This window comes from Pantherophis guttatus, chromosome 5 (assembly GCF_059756535.1).
Source record: "Pantherophis guttatus breed Tessera chromosome 5, ASM5975653v1, whole genome shotgun sequence".
NCBI classification, from domain to species: Eukaryota; Metazoa; Chordata; class Lepidosauria; order Squamata; family Colubridae; genus Pantherophis; species Pantherophis guttatus.
The window spans coordinates 52,451,950-52,467,948 of NC_142067.1; the positions used below are offsets into that span (position 1 = coordinate 52,451,950).

The window sequence follows — 15,999 nt, forward strand, 5'->3', positions numbered from 1 at the left end:
GAGTGTTATTTCTTTGATTTGCCATTCACTGGGTGCAGAAAGTAAGAATGTTGTCATAAGTTACCTCAGCAACCTAGCAAGAAATAATCATTAACAGCTTATCTTCCCTTTAATTTTTCAAACTAGGATAAAATGAAAAATATAGAGACATCAGATAGGTTGAATTTTGCCATCTAAAGAGAAAGGTTTTGGTCCAAGGGTTCCTTCCTGATTGAAGAAAACTTCTCAAATGAAGTCATTCTACCAGTGAAAACTCTTGGATTTAACCCAACGAAAGCATGTTTATTGCTTCAGAGCTATTAATTTTTATTTAATTTGTGTGATCAGTCTTTGAGCCTCAGTCAAAAAATAAATTGGCATTCTCTTTTCTCCCAAAATATGTCATATTTGTAGATGACATCTGAATATTGTAAAGAATAGGGTGGTGTTCCTACTTTTTTTTTTCAATAAAAAAAGGGAAGAAAGATATATTCAGCTTTATTTTTTTCCTTTCTTTGTTGCCTCATAGGTGATGGTCAATGGAGTTGAACATAAACCTAGTTTTGTCAGCCCAAACAAGAAGCATGCTAAAGCCACAGCAGCCACTGTGGCTCTCCAAGCATTGGGACTAGTACCAAAGGAGCTCTTGGCAAACACCACTAACTTCAGGAGTGCCTCACACAACTAAACTATTGTTTTTAACATTTCAAACATTTCTATTCTGTATAACAGGTATTTTGTTCTGCTTTTGTAAATACATCAGCATCTTATTGTAAAAACTGTACAGACACCTTCAGGCTTTTCTTTTGTACCAGCAAATATATTTAATTCATTTAGTTATGTATATTATTGATCTCAGTCATGCCACCATTTCTTAAATTACTAAACATCTAATGTGAGTCTGAAAGTATCTGTAATTTGCTTTAATACTTTAGCTTTATCTTCAGTATAAATACGGTAGTTTACAGTTTTGTAGTATGATGCAGTTCCCATAGTTTTGGAAAAGTTCAGTTATGCTTATTTAAAACTATGTAGTCTTTTAAACCTACAACTACTAGATAATTATTGGACCCAAAAATTCAATAATTTTTAATCAAAGCAAAATCCAACAACTTTGCTAGATAATATTTCTCTATCAGAATGTTATATGAAAATGATTGTATAAGAACAATGCCTCCAAATGCAAAGGGAACATAAATCAGAACTCATAAGAATTGTTACATGAAATGTCTGCATGTTTTCGTAAAAGAAGCAGGAAATTGTAATTAATTTCATACACAATACCTGGTGTTGATTATACACATTTGTAGTAAACAAATAATTCAGCGATAATTGGATGAGGATGTATGATGCTATTGTTGTTGTATTCCGCTTGGTCAAATAAAGCTGTATAACTTCATTTTATTTACCAGCCATATTATAATGTACATTTTGATCACTGGAACAAGAGTCCTTAGTAGTGATTTGCAATTTTGTTATAATATAAAATACAAAAACTAAATAATTTAGGCTTTATAATTTAATAGGGTTTTTTAAACCTAAAGAATCGTATTATTGATGTATTCTGATTGGGAATATTTCCAAGGATAGATACGGCTAAGAGCAAGTTGGAACTATTTTCTAGTTGGCCTTTAATTAAAGGTTGATATTATATGGCAGAAGGTGAAATCATGACTATATTTATCACTATATGTCTATCCGATAGCCACATTTGAAAATTAGTTTTCCACTATTTAATCTCAAAATGAATAGAGATTAGTTTAGATCCAGAAATCCCCAAGTAATCCTGAATTACTATGCAACTGTTAGCTATTAACAGAAGTATTGTGTAGCTTTTTGCTAGCTGAGCACCTGAATTCCTCCATAGGGAATGAGTGTCTGACCATAACATGCTTTGCTTATTTGGACATTCATTCTAGTTTACAGAACAAATTCTGTGTTTTGTTCACAGCTCATTCAAGATATTGGAAGAACATGTAACAACTAAAATTAATGTTTTTTTAAAAAACCCTTTCCATCCCAGAGATTTTTGGCAGTACTACGTAAAATATGAAATTATCATTTTTACTATTTCATTTCTGAAATAATGCTGCAAGCTTTGGTGCCTTTCTAGTCCATTTAATAGTAGCCACTTACTGAAGGGTAATCTACTTAAAACTACTATTAGTATAATGCAGTATGGATACTCTGAAGGCCTCAGCAATTGTTTTAAGAAGTGTGACATATATAATAAAGGAAAAAGCCATGGACAGTAGAAGGGAGTATTGCAATATTTTTTCCTCACCCAACTCTCTTCCTTAGATCCACACAATTATGTCAATTCTTAAAGTTTAATTTAAAAATATACTTCAGATATTACAAGTTTAAGAAAAATAAAGCGGTTATATAAGGACTATATACAAAAGTCAATGAATAAAATTGATCATTGTGCACAAGGAAGTGTTCCTGGTAAGCCGTTTTAAATTATCATTTAGTTGCTTAGGTTTTCCATGTGTAGAGATAATCACTCATGTCTAGGAGCCGTATTGAAGATTTTCCTAGTGTTGAATTAAGAGCAAGTTGACTTAAAGTGTTAGGATGCAATCCACAATTGGAAAGTTCTTTGATACAAGATTCCTGTGAAAAAATGGGATAAACAAAAACAATTAACAATGGAATAAAACAACAGCCTGTTCAAAAGTCAGGTATTAGAAACGTTTATATTGTAGTACAATGAAAAATAAGGCAATCCCCAATCTATGGCTTTATATCAAAAATATACAAATCTATGGAGAAAAATACAAATTTTAACCATATTTTTATAATAATGTATGAACAGTTTACATAAACCTGCTTCGTCCAGATGAAGTATGGCCTTTTATTTACAACCAGCTATATTGTCAGTTTGGTGTACTGACAGTATAGTTTTTTACTCTGCCTGTCCTGCAGTGTATACAAAGTTGTGGCTCTTCTAACTACATGAGGAAAACTTATTAGCATGTTATTTACTAGTTGTATTTTTTGGCAACTCTCATAAATGCCCCCCCCCCTTACTGGGATAAATACATGTATTAGTTTACCTTCATATGCTGCTTATTGCTGATACCTGTGTTGAACACAGCTGTTGGTTCATGAGTATAACATATAGCGGAGAAAGTTCCATTTTGAGCAGATTTTAGTAGCATGGACAAAGAATGGAGACAATGGGGCATTATAGGTCCCACAATCTCCAAGCTAAATAGATCTTTATAATGCGAATGGGCTTGTGTTCTGACATTTATACTTCGGGCCTAGGAAAGAGGAAGAAAAAATCCTTAATTGCAATTTATACTTGCTCCTATTACTAAAGGAATGTTACCATGGGCAATTGGTATTTGAGACATTGGTTAAAAAGCTCTGTGCTCAAAGATGGATGATTAAGCCATCTAAGGCAAGGTTACTATCTACACCAAAAATAGCAGCGGTCTACAACTGAGCATACCAATTAGAGTAACGTGGATGAGCAATAGTAGGAACCAATGTATAAAAGCCAAGTCACCAAGCAACTAGAGCTCAGTCCCTCTTTGAGAGATGGGTGGTTCAAAAATGTGAAAAATAAATACATTTACATTTCAGATCTACATCTTCCATATTGGTGCTAGAAAACACTGTGTTCCTTTTAAGTTCTAAAAACCCCTGCAGTTTTATATTAAATTGTAAGTACTTGAATAAACAGAGATAATTTCAGTAACTGTTTGAAACAAATTGCCAAGTGAGTAGAGGACAACTTGCCATTTCTAAAATAATGGTGATTCTTGCTTAAAGACAGCAATTGGGGCGGGCAACTCAGTTGCTAACAGATCTGGTCATAAAGTGAAAAAATATGACTGCCGAGTCACGATGGCAGTTTTAGCAATTGTCATCATTAAACAAGAATGTTACAGGCTCAGCTGGCTGCCCAAATTCCGCAGAACAGAAAGCCCCTCTTTGGAGCAAACCTTATCAACTCCCAGGAAAGCTCAGAGGAATGCAGAGGAGAGCAAAACGGCTTCAGGCAGGCACTCCCCCATGCATCCTGTGGCCACAGGGGGGGGGGGGGAGTTGGGGGCATGAATCCCAATCCAGATGGGCCCAAGGGCAGGGAAGGAGGCTTCCCGCCAGCTCTTCCTAAGCCCAATTGCATAGGTGGCTGGCAAGTGTCTGGCAGCTCTTCATGCAGTACTTTCCAGACTGACACAGACCCTGAAAGCCTTGTGCACTTGTCGGAACCACTCCAAGCCATTTTCCCACAGCAACAAGCTTAATTCCAGGCAGGGTCTTGGGATGGCAGCGTGTAAGAAAATGGTGGGGCAGGATGATTTCCCCCCCCCCCCATCACCCTCTCCACTGCCTTCTAATCCTCTGCTGCTTCGTTTGGATCATCAGCAGATTGACAATGAAAAAGAAGGACAACTGGAAAAAGGACAGCCTGGACATTTCCAAAGGTGTGCACCTTCCTGCCACCTTTCCTACTGATTTTGTGGGAAGCCAGCAGGGAAAGTTGCATGTGGCAATCATGTGACGGTAGGACACTGCCATATTATGAAGGCTGATCGCCAAGCACATTGCAACCATGTGACCGTAGTGGTGCTGCAAAGGCTATAATTTTGAGGACTGCTCGTAAATTCAACTTGTTCCCCAGTGTTGTAACTTCAAACAGTTGCATAACGAATGATTGTTAAGTGAGAAGCCCCTGTATGAATTAATTTTTTATCTTGAATTAAGAACTGGAAAGGAGACAGTTTTGTAGCTGAATAGAGCAAAATGCGTATCAGGAGCAATATCCTATTAATATAATGTACTCTTTCTAAGGGTTATATTTAATTATTTGGATCCTGCATTTTCCTATGCCAGAGCTTTCAGAGAGGACATTTTACAAAACAGTTTGGGAAAAACCAGTATTTGGCTATTCTTCCCTTTAGTCCCTTCTTACATAATTCTGAAAGGTCTTCCAACTAACCTAAGCAGATTTTCAGATAGTGAATGGGATAGCAGAGAAAGAGATATTAATTGGTGAGAATCAACTTTATCCCTTATTTTTGCCAGAATAAATATTCATTCAGAAGCTTCTGGTGAGTGATAGATACATCACTCACCCATCCTAACTTACCTTTCTTCTCCAAAATTGGACAGTGTATACTATATCGCAGTATTTAAAATAGATTGTAGTGTACTACATATCATAATATATCTCATTATAATTTATTACCTTGAGTGTCTGCATTGTTGCGCCTCTAAAAGCAACTGGGGAGAGCAATGTTGGAGGGATGCCTGCCTGAGGACCTGCAGAAGCCACTAAACTTTTACAATTTATCAAGAAGTTCAGCAAAGTAAATGTATTTGTCCCTTTTACTAACACTACAGATTCAGGCCTGTGATCCAATTTCATCTCATTTTTTTCTTTGCAGCTACATAGACAGTTAAGGAAGATCCAAACATACATAGTAATTGTAGATTAATATGAATTTACCTGTGGGGAAAGAGTTGCATTATAATAAGCCAAATAAATGTTATTTAAGTATGTTTTTATTATCTTTGCAAACCTGGAAAAATGGAAGGAGGCTTGCAAGGATAATAAAACCAAACCTTGCTATTATATAGGAGAATTCCAAATGTTTCTACAAACTAAAAGTGAAGATTTCCATAGAAATAGTTGCAATATTTAAATATACTATTTAACATATATAGTTTAAAGCTTTCCAGAAAAAATAATTTACTATTGAAAAACTAACAAAATTATGTCATGAATTCCTAGAAATTGAGAAAATCAAGAAAGAAAAAATGGGACAACTATGACACAGAACCTCAGGTTCTAAGGGAAAGGGTGGAGGAAGGAAATTGCTAAACAAACAAACAAACACCCAGATACTTGACGCAACTGAAAAATGATCACTGCCATTTTGACTACCCGAGCAACAGCCATTACAGTACTTCTGTATACAGATTGCACATTACCTAGACTGCATTTAATATAATGCAAATTCAACCATTGATTAAAGGAAAATGTTTTAACTCTTAAAAGGATACAATTTGGTAGAAATTGTGTCTGGTTTTTTAATTTTGTCTTCAATTCCCATTTCCATCAGCCATAAAATTCCATCATCGTCATCATCACTGCCATCACCACCACTCATTTCCAATTCTCTGAGTAGCAAAATGTGGTAAAAGAACTTGTAAATTACCAATTTCTGAAAAAGAACTAATCGTTCTGAGAAATGCACATTAAGCCACTGTAAACACTAATTATACATACTCTTCAATTTCATTCAATTTCTTTTCAGTATCTTTTTTAACTTCTGTTTCTAAAGGAGAAGCTGAAGCATTGAAATTTTTTTGTTTAATTCCTTGAAATGGTAAATCAAATTCAATACCTAAAAAAAGGAAAAGAAAAAAAAAAGATTTATGTCTTGGTTATGGACAAGAGGAATTTTTACCTTGTTCATAACTTTTCTTTACCTTCATTTTTCATGGCTTCCCTTAATCCTTTGGTTGTGGGAGAAATTAATGCAGTGATCATATCACTCCCAGCAAGTCCTGCTGCACGGAACAGCACAGTGAATTGATAAGTGCAAACATAGAAATAGGGACACAGCTTGGCTCTCAACAAGTTATAAAGAGAGGTAAAACTGAGAGACCTACAAATTAAAGAAACAAACAAACAGAATAATCTGCTTCCTGGTATAGAACAACAAAACAACCTAAACCAGTTGTTTTAAGCTGACACATTGATGTATTCCTAAGCAATAATGCAAATTTCACTTTTATTTCACCTGAATTCATAATTCCAGTGTTATTCTTCCTTTATTTCATTCAAATAATCAGAGTTTTTATCTAATTTTCATGCTACTTTGTATGTTAATCTGGATTCTTTTCAGTTATATGGAACATTTAAAAAAAACAAAAAAACCTATGTATCAGTTCTTTTTTTACATCATTCAAATAAGCTAGAAGAAAATAAGAATTGACTCACTGGCTAATTTTGTCTTCTTTTATTTATTTTTTAATCTTTTATTTTATATAGTCCTATTTTGCATCAAAGTTTTCAAATGCTCTTCAAGGGCAGCCATCGATAGAATGTTATAGTAACAAGTGTGCACAAGAATCACAGAATTACCTTTTACAGAAAGCCACGTTAGTAATGATCGGCTTTTTTAGAGGTATAAAAAACATAAGAACTAGGAAAATAAATACCTCTTTCCTCTCACAGCATTGCTCTGCTCTAAGTGTCTGAACCCAAGCAGATTTTGGTTAGGAGAAAGATCCCTATTGAAAATACTCTCAGAAATGGAATTTATGCTTAGCTTTTTATATTTCCAAGAACTTCAACATACCATTCACTCATGAACATTTGTTGGAGTTCTTCATTAAAGGCACAAGGATGACTTTTTCCAACCATTTTTCTGTCAGCTCCAATTCGAGGAAAAAGTGGTAGCCATGGGAAGAAGGGATGAAGCCAATATATTAGATTTTGCTGGAAAGCGCAACGAAGTTCTGTGGAAAGTTTTGGCTCCTAAATATCAAAATAACATTTTTAAAAGGCTACTTTTAGGTTATTTATAGAGTAAATAGGAAAACTGGAAAAAGATTTTTAGAAAAGTTAAGGTAATAAAACACAGAGAATAGCTGATATTTTCCCACTTTTTCAAGGGATCAAAAAGCAATTCCTAGTATTCTGGTTTAAGTCCATAAATGTTTATAAGGTATAAGACAAAGTTAACATATTTAATATTTTTGCACCATGCCATAATCTGCAACCAACTCTACCTTAGTTTCAATTTACTTATACAGAATAGAATTTGTTTAAATAGCTGGTTTGTATTTAAATGCCAATTATCCTGATAAGGGGACATAATAAAATAATTTGGAAGCTTTGCCATGTTTCTTGTAAAGCTACAGCTGGATACAAAGCAGAATAAGCATTTTTATAAAGTTTAGCCTTTATGTAGTTTTTATTTATGATGATTCAGAACATTCCTTATAAGTAGATTTTATATCAAAGACAAAATATCTTACAGTGTATCAAAACATATTGGGAGAAGTTAACAATAGCTATTTTCTGAATGAAAATATAAAGGCAGCAATTATTCATACTTGTAGGTATATGAAAGTATTTGTGTGTCTTTTAAGACACATGACTATATGAAATACCTTATATTAGTAAAACTAACTTTAGATAACAATTTATTTAATATATAGAAACTACTAGTTTATTGTAACCACAATAATCATAAATCAGGAAAAAAGGAGACATAGCAATATAGATTTAATTAAAAGTCTAGCTGAAGAAATGGAACCTTAGCTGGTTTTAAAAAAAAGTATGTGTGCTAATACCAACTGCAATTGAATTAGGAGGGAATATTTCCAAAATGTTATTTTAATATGAAATATGTATATATAATATAGAACCCCGTGATGGCGAACCTATGGCAGGCATGCCAGAGATGTCAAACAGAGCCCTCTCTGCTGGCACACGTGCCATCGCCCCAGGTCAGATCTCCGTGGCATTTCTTTCGTGAGCTTCTGTTTCCCTGCAAATGACGAAACAGAAGCTCACGAAAGAAAAAGTCCTTACCTCTTGCTGCGCTGCTGGTTTGGGATGCACCACCTCCCACTGGCCAGCTGGTCTTCGGGTCTCTGCTGTGCATGTCCGCGCATGCACACGTGCATGTCCACATGTTTGTGCACGTGTGCACATGCAGTTTGGGCACTCAGTGCCTAAAAGGTTTGCCATCACTGGCATAGAACCTTCTTTTTCCTGATGTGCAAGCCCAGCATTTATTTATTCAATTTTTATCCTACCTTTATTACTTAATAGGTAACTTAAGGTACCAAACATACCTAATATACTCTTCCCGACTTTTGTTCTCCAAAATAGTAACCCTTTGAGGTGAATTGAACTGAGAGAGAGTAACTGGCCCAAAGTCACCCATCAAGTTATCTACGCTATTGTAGATTTTATATGGTTATAAAATAATTTTTGAATTTCATTTGGCAGCAAACTATCACTTAGTACAGTTCTTTCCAAACAGTGTAATCTACCCAAAATAAGTTTTCTATGAAGATTCAGCATTCTACATGGGCTGCATCACCTGAGCTAACCTAAATGTTACAGATGGTGATTGTGAAGTTAACAGTATGTCAATTGCTATAAGAAATCTGTACTGTCCCAAAAATGCATGGTGGGGAAACTCCTTATCACAGAATCCATTTTTGAATGGCTTCTGGAGCAGTGCTATATTGTGCGCTTATGTTTTCAGAGGGTATGCAACTTTATACAAAATAGGTAATCTCTCTAGATCCCAGGTAAACATAATGCAGTATCTTGTCAGGATTCATTTCTTGTCCAAATACTAAAAAAACTACATTGTCTTTTATGACTCAGATGATACAGAGAAAAAGATCTGGCCATCAACAAGCTACTGATCACATGTTGGCTCCTAATCAACATGCTAATAACTACCTATACTGTAGATGTTAAAAAGAACCAGATAGGTTGGAGTCTTGATGAATTCTATAACTTATCATATCTTTCGGACTATAAGACGCAGTGTATAAGACCGGTGTATAAGACGCACCAAGATTTTGAAAAGGTAAACAAGAAAAAAATGGTTTTGCCCTCCCCGGCCCACAGGAGCACTCTGCAGGCCTCCCATAGCCTCTGCGAGCCCTGTTTTTGCAAAAAACGAGTCCGTTTTTCACAAAAACAGGACACGCAGGGCGGGGCTTCGGGAGGCCAAAAATGGCTGTATTTGGTGTATAAGACGCACCAACATTTCCACCCTTTTTGGGGGGAGGGGGAAAGTGCATCTTATACTCCGAAAAGTATGGTAATTGCTACAGAGCTGAGCATTAGTCATTTTGAGAATCGCTGAGCAGGCAAGAGCAGTGTTGTCTGAACCAACAAAGAATACAACACTGTACCAAAAATATTGAGAAATTAGGAGAATCACCCCTTTCCCAAAACAATTTATCATGGCAACTAAGATTTACTCAATCCCTTACCCTACCTAGTCTATCCAAATTAAAATAGTTCCCAATACTTATTTTTTCTCCAAGAATGTATAAAGCTGTCTGCTATTATTATGGTTTGAATCCTCCATAAGCGAATATATTAACAACTGACTAAGAAAAAGATATTAATGATTCCAGGAACTGATACTATTTGTTGAAACACAGGAATATTTCTGCATGATGTAACTTCCTGAATATCACTGATAACTCATCCTTAAGACATCTCCCTCAGATTCACAGAATATTGAGAAATTTATTCATCACCATTAAACATAGTAGTGTTAAGATTTTATTATCTTGTTCACCAGATAGCTCTAAACGTTGAGAAACAGATAGTAGAGGTGAATTAGAAAGATATCATTGGCCATTCAATTCAAAATAAGTGAACCACTTGCAATTTGAATTGACTCTTATATTGATTACAGATTCCAATTCATTATTTCAACAGCATTAAAAAGCATAACCTACCTGGATACTTTGGGGTAAGTTTATTAATGTTGCTCTACAATGCTGGATATATCCTTGGGATTCTTCTTGAGCTTTTAAGTGATCAGCCCATGCAAATGACTGAGAAGAAGTGACTAGAAGACGGGTTTTAATGCTCCAGTCCGCAGGAAATTCAAAACTTGGTGAAGAGGGAACTTCAGTATCAGAAATGGCCAAAGAGTCCTTAAAAAAATTGAACAAATTATAAGTAAGCAATGAAATCAATAAAATGCCACTGGTGTACAAAGAAGCACGTTCTACTTTTGCAAACATTAAGCATTATCATTTTAGTTCTGGATTTAGATTAGGCATGAATGATATTAATCTATAAATCTAGATCTAACTGCATAAGAAAAAATTTCTTAAGTTTATAAAAGAAATTATAAATTTCTTAAGTTTATAAAAGAATCAGTGCTGTGGTAAATGTGGTGAGTGTACAGTACTCCTTTAAAGAAAAATGGACATCTGAGGAGTCCTTAGTGCTCTCTGAGCTTGATTATTAAGGTATCTTTAAAAAGTAAGATATAATTAAAATTACAGAGTAACAAAGAAAGCAAGTTTTGTGTCTGACTATAAGAAAACATGCATGATTGCAAGAGGTATTTATATGGGAGTCCCACATAGGGATATGCAAGCACCAAGAGTAAACCCTGGACTTTCAAATTTTAAGTGTCTTCGTATTTAGAAATTCTGAAATTAAATACTTACTTTGATCAATGTTTCAGCAGTTGCTATTTTAGAAAGCTCTTCCTTCCATGTGGAACCATCCTTGTCATGACTTTTTAAAAACTAAAAGAAAAAGAATGACTAAAACTATATAATGCTTTTTGTAACCTAATACCATTGTCTGTATTAAATTTCATAAGAACATAACGTTTCACATTCCTGCCCTGCAGCAATAAAGTACAAGATGATACTGGAAACAGATGGTCACTATAGTGACAATGGCAAAGACATCTGCTTGGGAGAAGGCAATAATAAACCACTCTTGCATTTTTACCAAGAAAAGCACATGGATAGAAAATATAACATGATTGATGATATAGTGCCAGATGATGGATGCCTTGGATTGGATGGCACTCAAGATGCTACTGAGAAAGCTGAGGATTTTTCAGAGTATTGATGGTGTTTAAAATGTCCAACATGCTTAATCTAGCCACATCTAGTTGCTGATGTTGCCATATATGAAAAGAAAATCGGAAGGTGCAAGGAATGGTGGGAACATGGAACATAAGAAACAGGAACATGGGAAAGTTCAGCAATGTAAAAGATTAAATGACTACATGTAATCATCTCAGACATCAGAAAACCAAGATGGATTGGGCATTTTCAGTTATTCATTCAGTCCTTTCATTTATTAGTCAGGACATAAAAAACAAAGAATAGCACTGCTTTTATAGTTAAGGAGGGGTCAACAGGAATAGCACTTCATTGCAATGCAATCAATTACTGAATATCTGTTAGACTTCATCTGTTAGACTTCATGAACAATTCTTTAAGATGATTATCATTTAAGTTTATGAGCCAATCAACAATCCAGAAGAGGTGGTGGATTAATTTTATGATCAGGTTTGATTTGAAATCAACAGAACATGCAAGCAAAATTTGCTACTTGTGATTGGAATATCAAAACTGGAAATACTAAAGAAGAAAATGTAGTTGTATTGGCTTTGGAAATCAGAAATAGGCAGGAGGTTGACTTATTGTTTTCTGCCATTCTAGTGAATTCATCATAGAATTCTGTCTTCAAACAACTAAATCAATCCCCTATACATGGACATCACTAGACGGAATATGTAAAAATCATATTGATTATATTATTGCTAAAAGGAAGTGGAGGAGCTCAATTATAACATCAAAGAATTGGAGAGGTGCTGACTGTGGAACATATCATGAACTTGTCATATGCAAGTTCAAGTTAACAAAGAAAAAAGAGAGCTAGACTGTTTTCACAATATGAACTTGAACATACTATATATTCACCATTTTCATGGACAACATCAGGAATCTGAAGTCTTTAACCTGATTGATAGAAAACTCCAAATGAAGTGTAATGAAATTAAAGAAGTCATTAAAGATGAATGTGAAAAGAGATTTGACAAAAATAAAGAGAATAAAACAAACTGGATGTCAGAACAAACTATGGAAATTGCCACAAAGAGAAGCCAAAGTCATGAAAAACAAAAATCTCAGAAAGGAACTTAACAAGGAGTTTTGGAGAGCTGTTAGAAGAGACAAGAAACAGCATTACAATATCTGTAAAGACATACTGAAGAGGGAAGCAGATATGGAAAAACAAGGAAATGTGGGATCCTTGATGCTCTCTGAGCTTGTTTGTTTTCTTGCAGTAGTTTCAATATCCTAAATAGGTGACATCATCTATGCTGATCTGAGTGCTGATTACTGAGTGCTGGAGTCTTTTTCTCCTTTAGGCGGGATGATTGTCTCTTTTGCATAGTCTATAGGTGTTGTTAATGTCTATGTATCTATTGATGGCTGATGTTTTTCAAAAGATTTCTGAGTTCAAAAGGAGTTCCAATCTTGAATTGTTAAAAAACATCAATGGATAGATAGTAATCAGTTCAAAGGAGAGCAAACTAAATCAGAAATGTATATTAAAACATTGGACAGTAGAATTGTCAACATTCAAGATACCTTAGAAGATATTTCCTACTTATAATAATCTCTATCACTAGAAAATGAAGTTAGATAAGCACTCCATTATCATGTCAGAAGGCTACAAGAACTGATAGAATACCTACTGAAATAGATAGGCAAGCAATTTAAGATGATTTGATCAAGAGTCTAACCAAATTTTGACAGTAAACCTGGAGAATAACACAATGGTCAGCAGATTGGAAGACTTGCTCCAGCTTGGGAAAGAAGTGGGATAACAGTAACAGAGTTGGAAGGGACCTTGGAGGTCATCTAGTCCAACCCCCTGCTCACGCAGGAGACCTGTACTAGGGATTCGAACTGCCGACCTTTCTAATTGACAAGCTCAGTGGATAAAGCTGTATACTTTTCCATTATATATTCTATCTATATGCTGAATATATATTAAAGGAAGATGGATTGGAAGATGAGTATGGTTTTAAAGTTGGAGGAAAAAATATCAATAACCTGTGCTATGCTGATGTCACTACAGGTACTCCTTGCCCATGCATTTATTTAGTACATTTGTTCAAAGTTACAACAGCACTGAGCAAGGGTATTCCTTATAGTTGCAGCTATTGCAGCATTCCCACAGTCATGTGATCTCAGTGCCGGCACTTGGTGACCAGCTCAAAATAAAAATATTGCAATGTCCCTTGATCATGACCATTTGTGACCATCTCTGCCAGCTTCCTACAAGCAAAGTTAATGTAAAAGCCGGCAGGAGAACACAAATGGGAATTACATGGTTGTGGGACACTTTGACCACACAGGATTTGTTTAATGATGGCAACAGGAACTGCCAGAATTGCCATCATAAGTTGCCACAATTATATGAGTTCGTGGTTCCAATTATCATCAGTGGGGATTCCTTGTATAATAACTTAAAACGCAAAGGATGAGGAAGCTCTAATAAAATAGAATAACAAAAGTTAATAAAAGTAATAAAAGTTAAGGAGCATAATGAAAAAAATGGGACTAACATGAAATATAATGAAGATCAAATTAATGACAATAGGTAGAACACCCAGCCTTAAAATTGACAATAGAGATGTCAAAGAGGTAGATAGTCTTTTAGGATCAAGCAACAACAGTAAAGGAACAAGCAGTCAAGAAATATGCTGAAGGCTTGGAAAAGATTTTGGCTTGATAGCAGCCATCTTTTTTTCTCTCAAAAAACCAAAGGAAAAAACAGCAACATAACAACGTTGTCATAAATAAGCTGAGTCAAATATGGAGAGGCACTATTCCCAGTAATTTTCGTTCTCATAAATGATTATGTTGTTTTTAACTATGTGGTAGGAACGTTCTTATCTTCTTAGCATTTCAAACATGCCAATCAGGCACACAAGACTGAGAGCTGTGCTCACCACCTTAAATTTAAGATTTATCATAAAAGAACAGAACAGAATAACAAGAGTTGGAAGGGATCTTGGAGGTCTTCTAGTCCAACCCCCTGCTCAGGCAGGAAACCCTATACCATTTTAGACAAATGATTGTCCAATCTCTTCTTAAAAACTTCCAGTGTTGGAGCACCCACAACTTCTGGCAAAAGGTATATAGTTGAAACCACTTTCCACTATTAATGTATACATTCTGGATTAATGTGAAGTGACACAAGAGAAAGCGATGATTATTTGTGTTAAATGGCCTGAAATAGGAACTCTGATTTATTTCAGGCCCCAAAAAGTTTAATAAATGTTTTTCATCATCAGGCTCCTCTAAACATCTTTTGATTTCTCTAAAAATCAACAGTTGTAACAAGTTATTTTCAACTACTCTACCAATTGGACTTTTGTCCAATCTCTTCTTAAAAACTTCCAGTGTTGGAGCATTCACAACTTGTGCAGGCAAGTTGTTCCACTGATTGTTCTGTCATTTTCCTTCAAATTTAAAACTCATTTTACACCTCCTTATACACATTTAATCACTAAGTTCTATTGCTTTCTACTCCGTGGGCACAACGACACGCTTGACTGATACGCAATTCGGTCTAACGCCCATCGAAGGGTTGCAAACAGTGACGGCACAGCCCAATTTACCTGCTTCTCGGATCTGCTGGATACGTCATTCCTCGCCACTAACCACTCCACTTCTGCAAGTCTCTGGGTAGAAGATTGAACCAGACTGGGTTCCGGCAGAAGACAAGGCGTGTTTCCCACGTTTGTGAAGGGGTTGCGCCGCCGACTCCCCGGACCGAGCCGAGGGGGAACAGGCGAGTCCTTGAGGGTTGTCGCAAAGGAAGACTCTCCGGAAAGCGCGACCGTTTCGCTTCTCCGAGGCCTCTTCCTCTTCAAGCGCAATATCTCCGGCGGCTTCTTAAAGCCGGGAGAATAATCGGGAACCACGGAACACATGCCGCTCGGTCGGTGGAGGCGGCTGGAAGGAGCCTAGCAGCCCAAGAAGAATTCCGCGCTTTACTTGAAAGCCCCGCCTAGCAGCTGGGCGTGTTCCTTTCTTTTGCCCGCGGAAAAGGCAACCAATCCGAACGGAGCTCTTTCACGAGGATCACCACCCCTTTCCCCACGCACGCCCAGAGCTGCTTTTTCCCGCTATCAAAGCTCCGATAGGCAAACAGAGCTCCGCTCGCAAGGGGAAAAGAGAGAATAACTGCAGACTTAACGGGTTCCTTCTTGCTTTTGAACATTTGATTTTCATTACGAGATGTTTTTTAGATAAATTGGATGTCTTAATTTGTTCTTTGAGCCTAAATTATTTAATTATTATTAAATTATTTAATCTGTTTTTAATAGTTTTTTAACTTTTGTATGTCTTTGTATTTTATTTTGGCTGTTCACCGCCCTGAGTCCTTCGGGAGTAGGGCGGTATACAAATATGATAAAATAAATAAATAAATAAATCCACCACTAT

General features: G+C 35.9%; 2 protein-coding genes across 10 annotated transcripts in view; one reads left to right on the forward strand and one right to left on the reverse strand.

Moving 5' to 3' along the window:
• SON (SON DNA and RNA binding protein) overlaps positions 1 to 1,383 on the forward strand; it is a 34,375-nt gene extending 32,992 nt beyond the window's left edge. For all 9 annotated transcript variants that reach the window (XR_015728199.1, XR_015728198.1, XR_015728200.1 and 6 more), the window contains one exon: positions 509 to 1,383. Coding sequence is in view for 1 of the 9 variants with exons in the window: in XM_034435861.3 (XP_034291752.2) it covers positions 509 to 667 (159 nt within the window). In the remaining 8 variants the exon portion in view is untranslated. The remainder of the gene's footprint in view (positions 1 to 508) is intronic.
• Positions 1,384 to 2,290: 907 nt separating this feature from the next.
• On the reverse strand, positions 2,291 to 15,594 carry DONSON (DNA replication fork stabilization factor DONSON). Its single transcript, XM_034436470.3, has 10 exons — positions 15,171 to 15,594; positions 11,182 to 11,262; positions 10,456 to 10,656; positions 7,308 to 7,486; positions 6,433 to 6,611; positions 6,230 to 6,347; positions 6,004 to 6,120; positions 5,186 to 5,384; positions 3,039 to 3,248; positions 2,291 to 2,595 (listed from the first exon to the last, which is right to left on the reverse strand). The coding sequence occupies exons 1-10, from the start codon at positions 15,483 to 15,485 to the stop codon at positions 2,458 to 2,460; spliced, it is 1,737 nt and encodes a 578-aa protein (XP_034292361.1). The 5' UTR covers positions 15,486 to 15,594; the 3' UTR covers positions 2,291 to 2,457.
• Between the last annotated feature and the right edge of the window lie 405 nt (positions 15,595 to 15,999).

What these genes read in the sequence shown, in the direction of transcription:
- DONSON (XM_034436470.3), bottom strand. Translation starts at nt 15,485, where the DNA reads ATGTGTTCCGTGGTTCCCGATTATTCTCCCGGCTTTAAGAAGCCGCCG. An exon ending in CAAATGTTCATGAGTGAATG is followed by an intron (nt 6,612 to 7,307) that starts GTATGTTGAAGT and finishes TTTAATTTGTAG; the next exon opens with GTCTCTCAGTTTTACCTCTC. An exon ending in CAACAATGCAGACACTCAAG is followed by an intron (nt 3,249 to 5,185) that starts GTAATAAATTAT and finishes CCTCTTTCCTAG; the next exon opens with GCCCGAAGTATAAATGTCAG.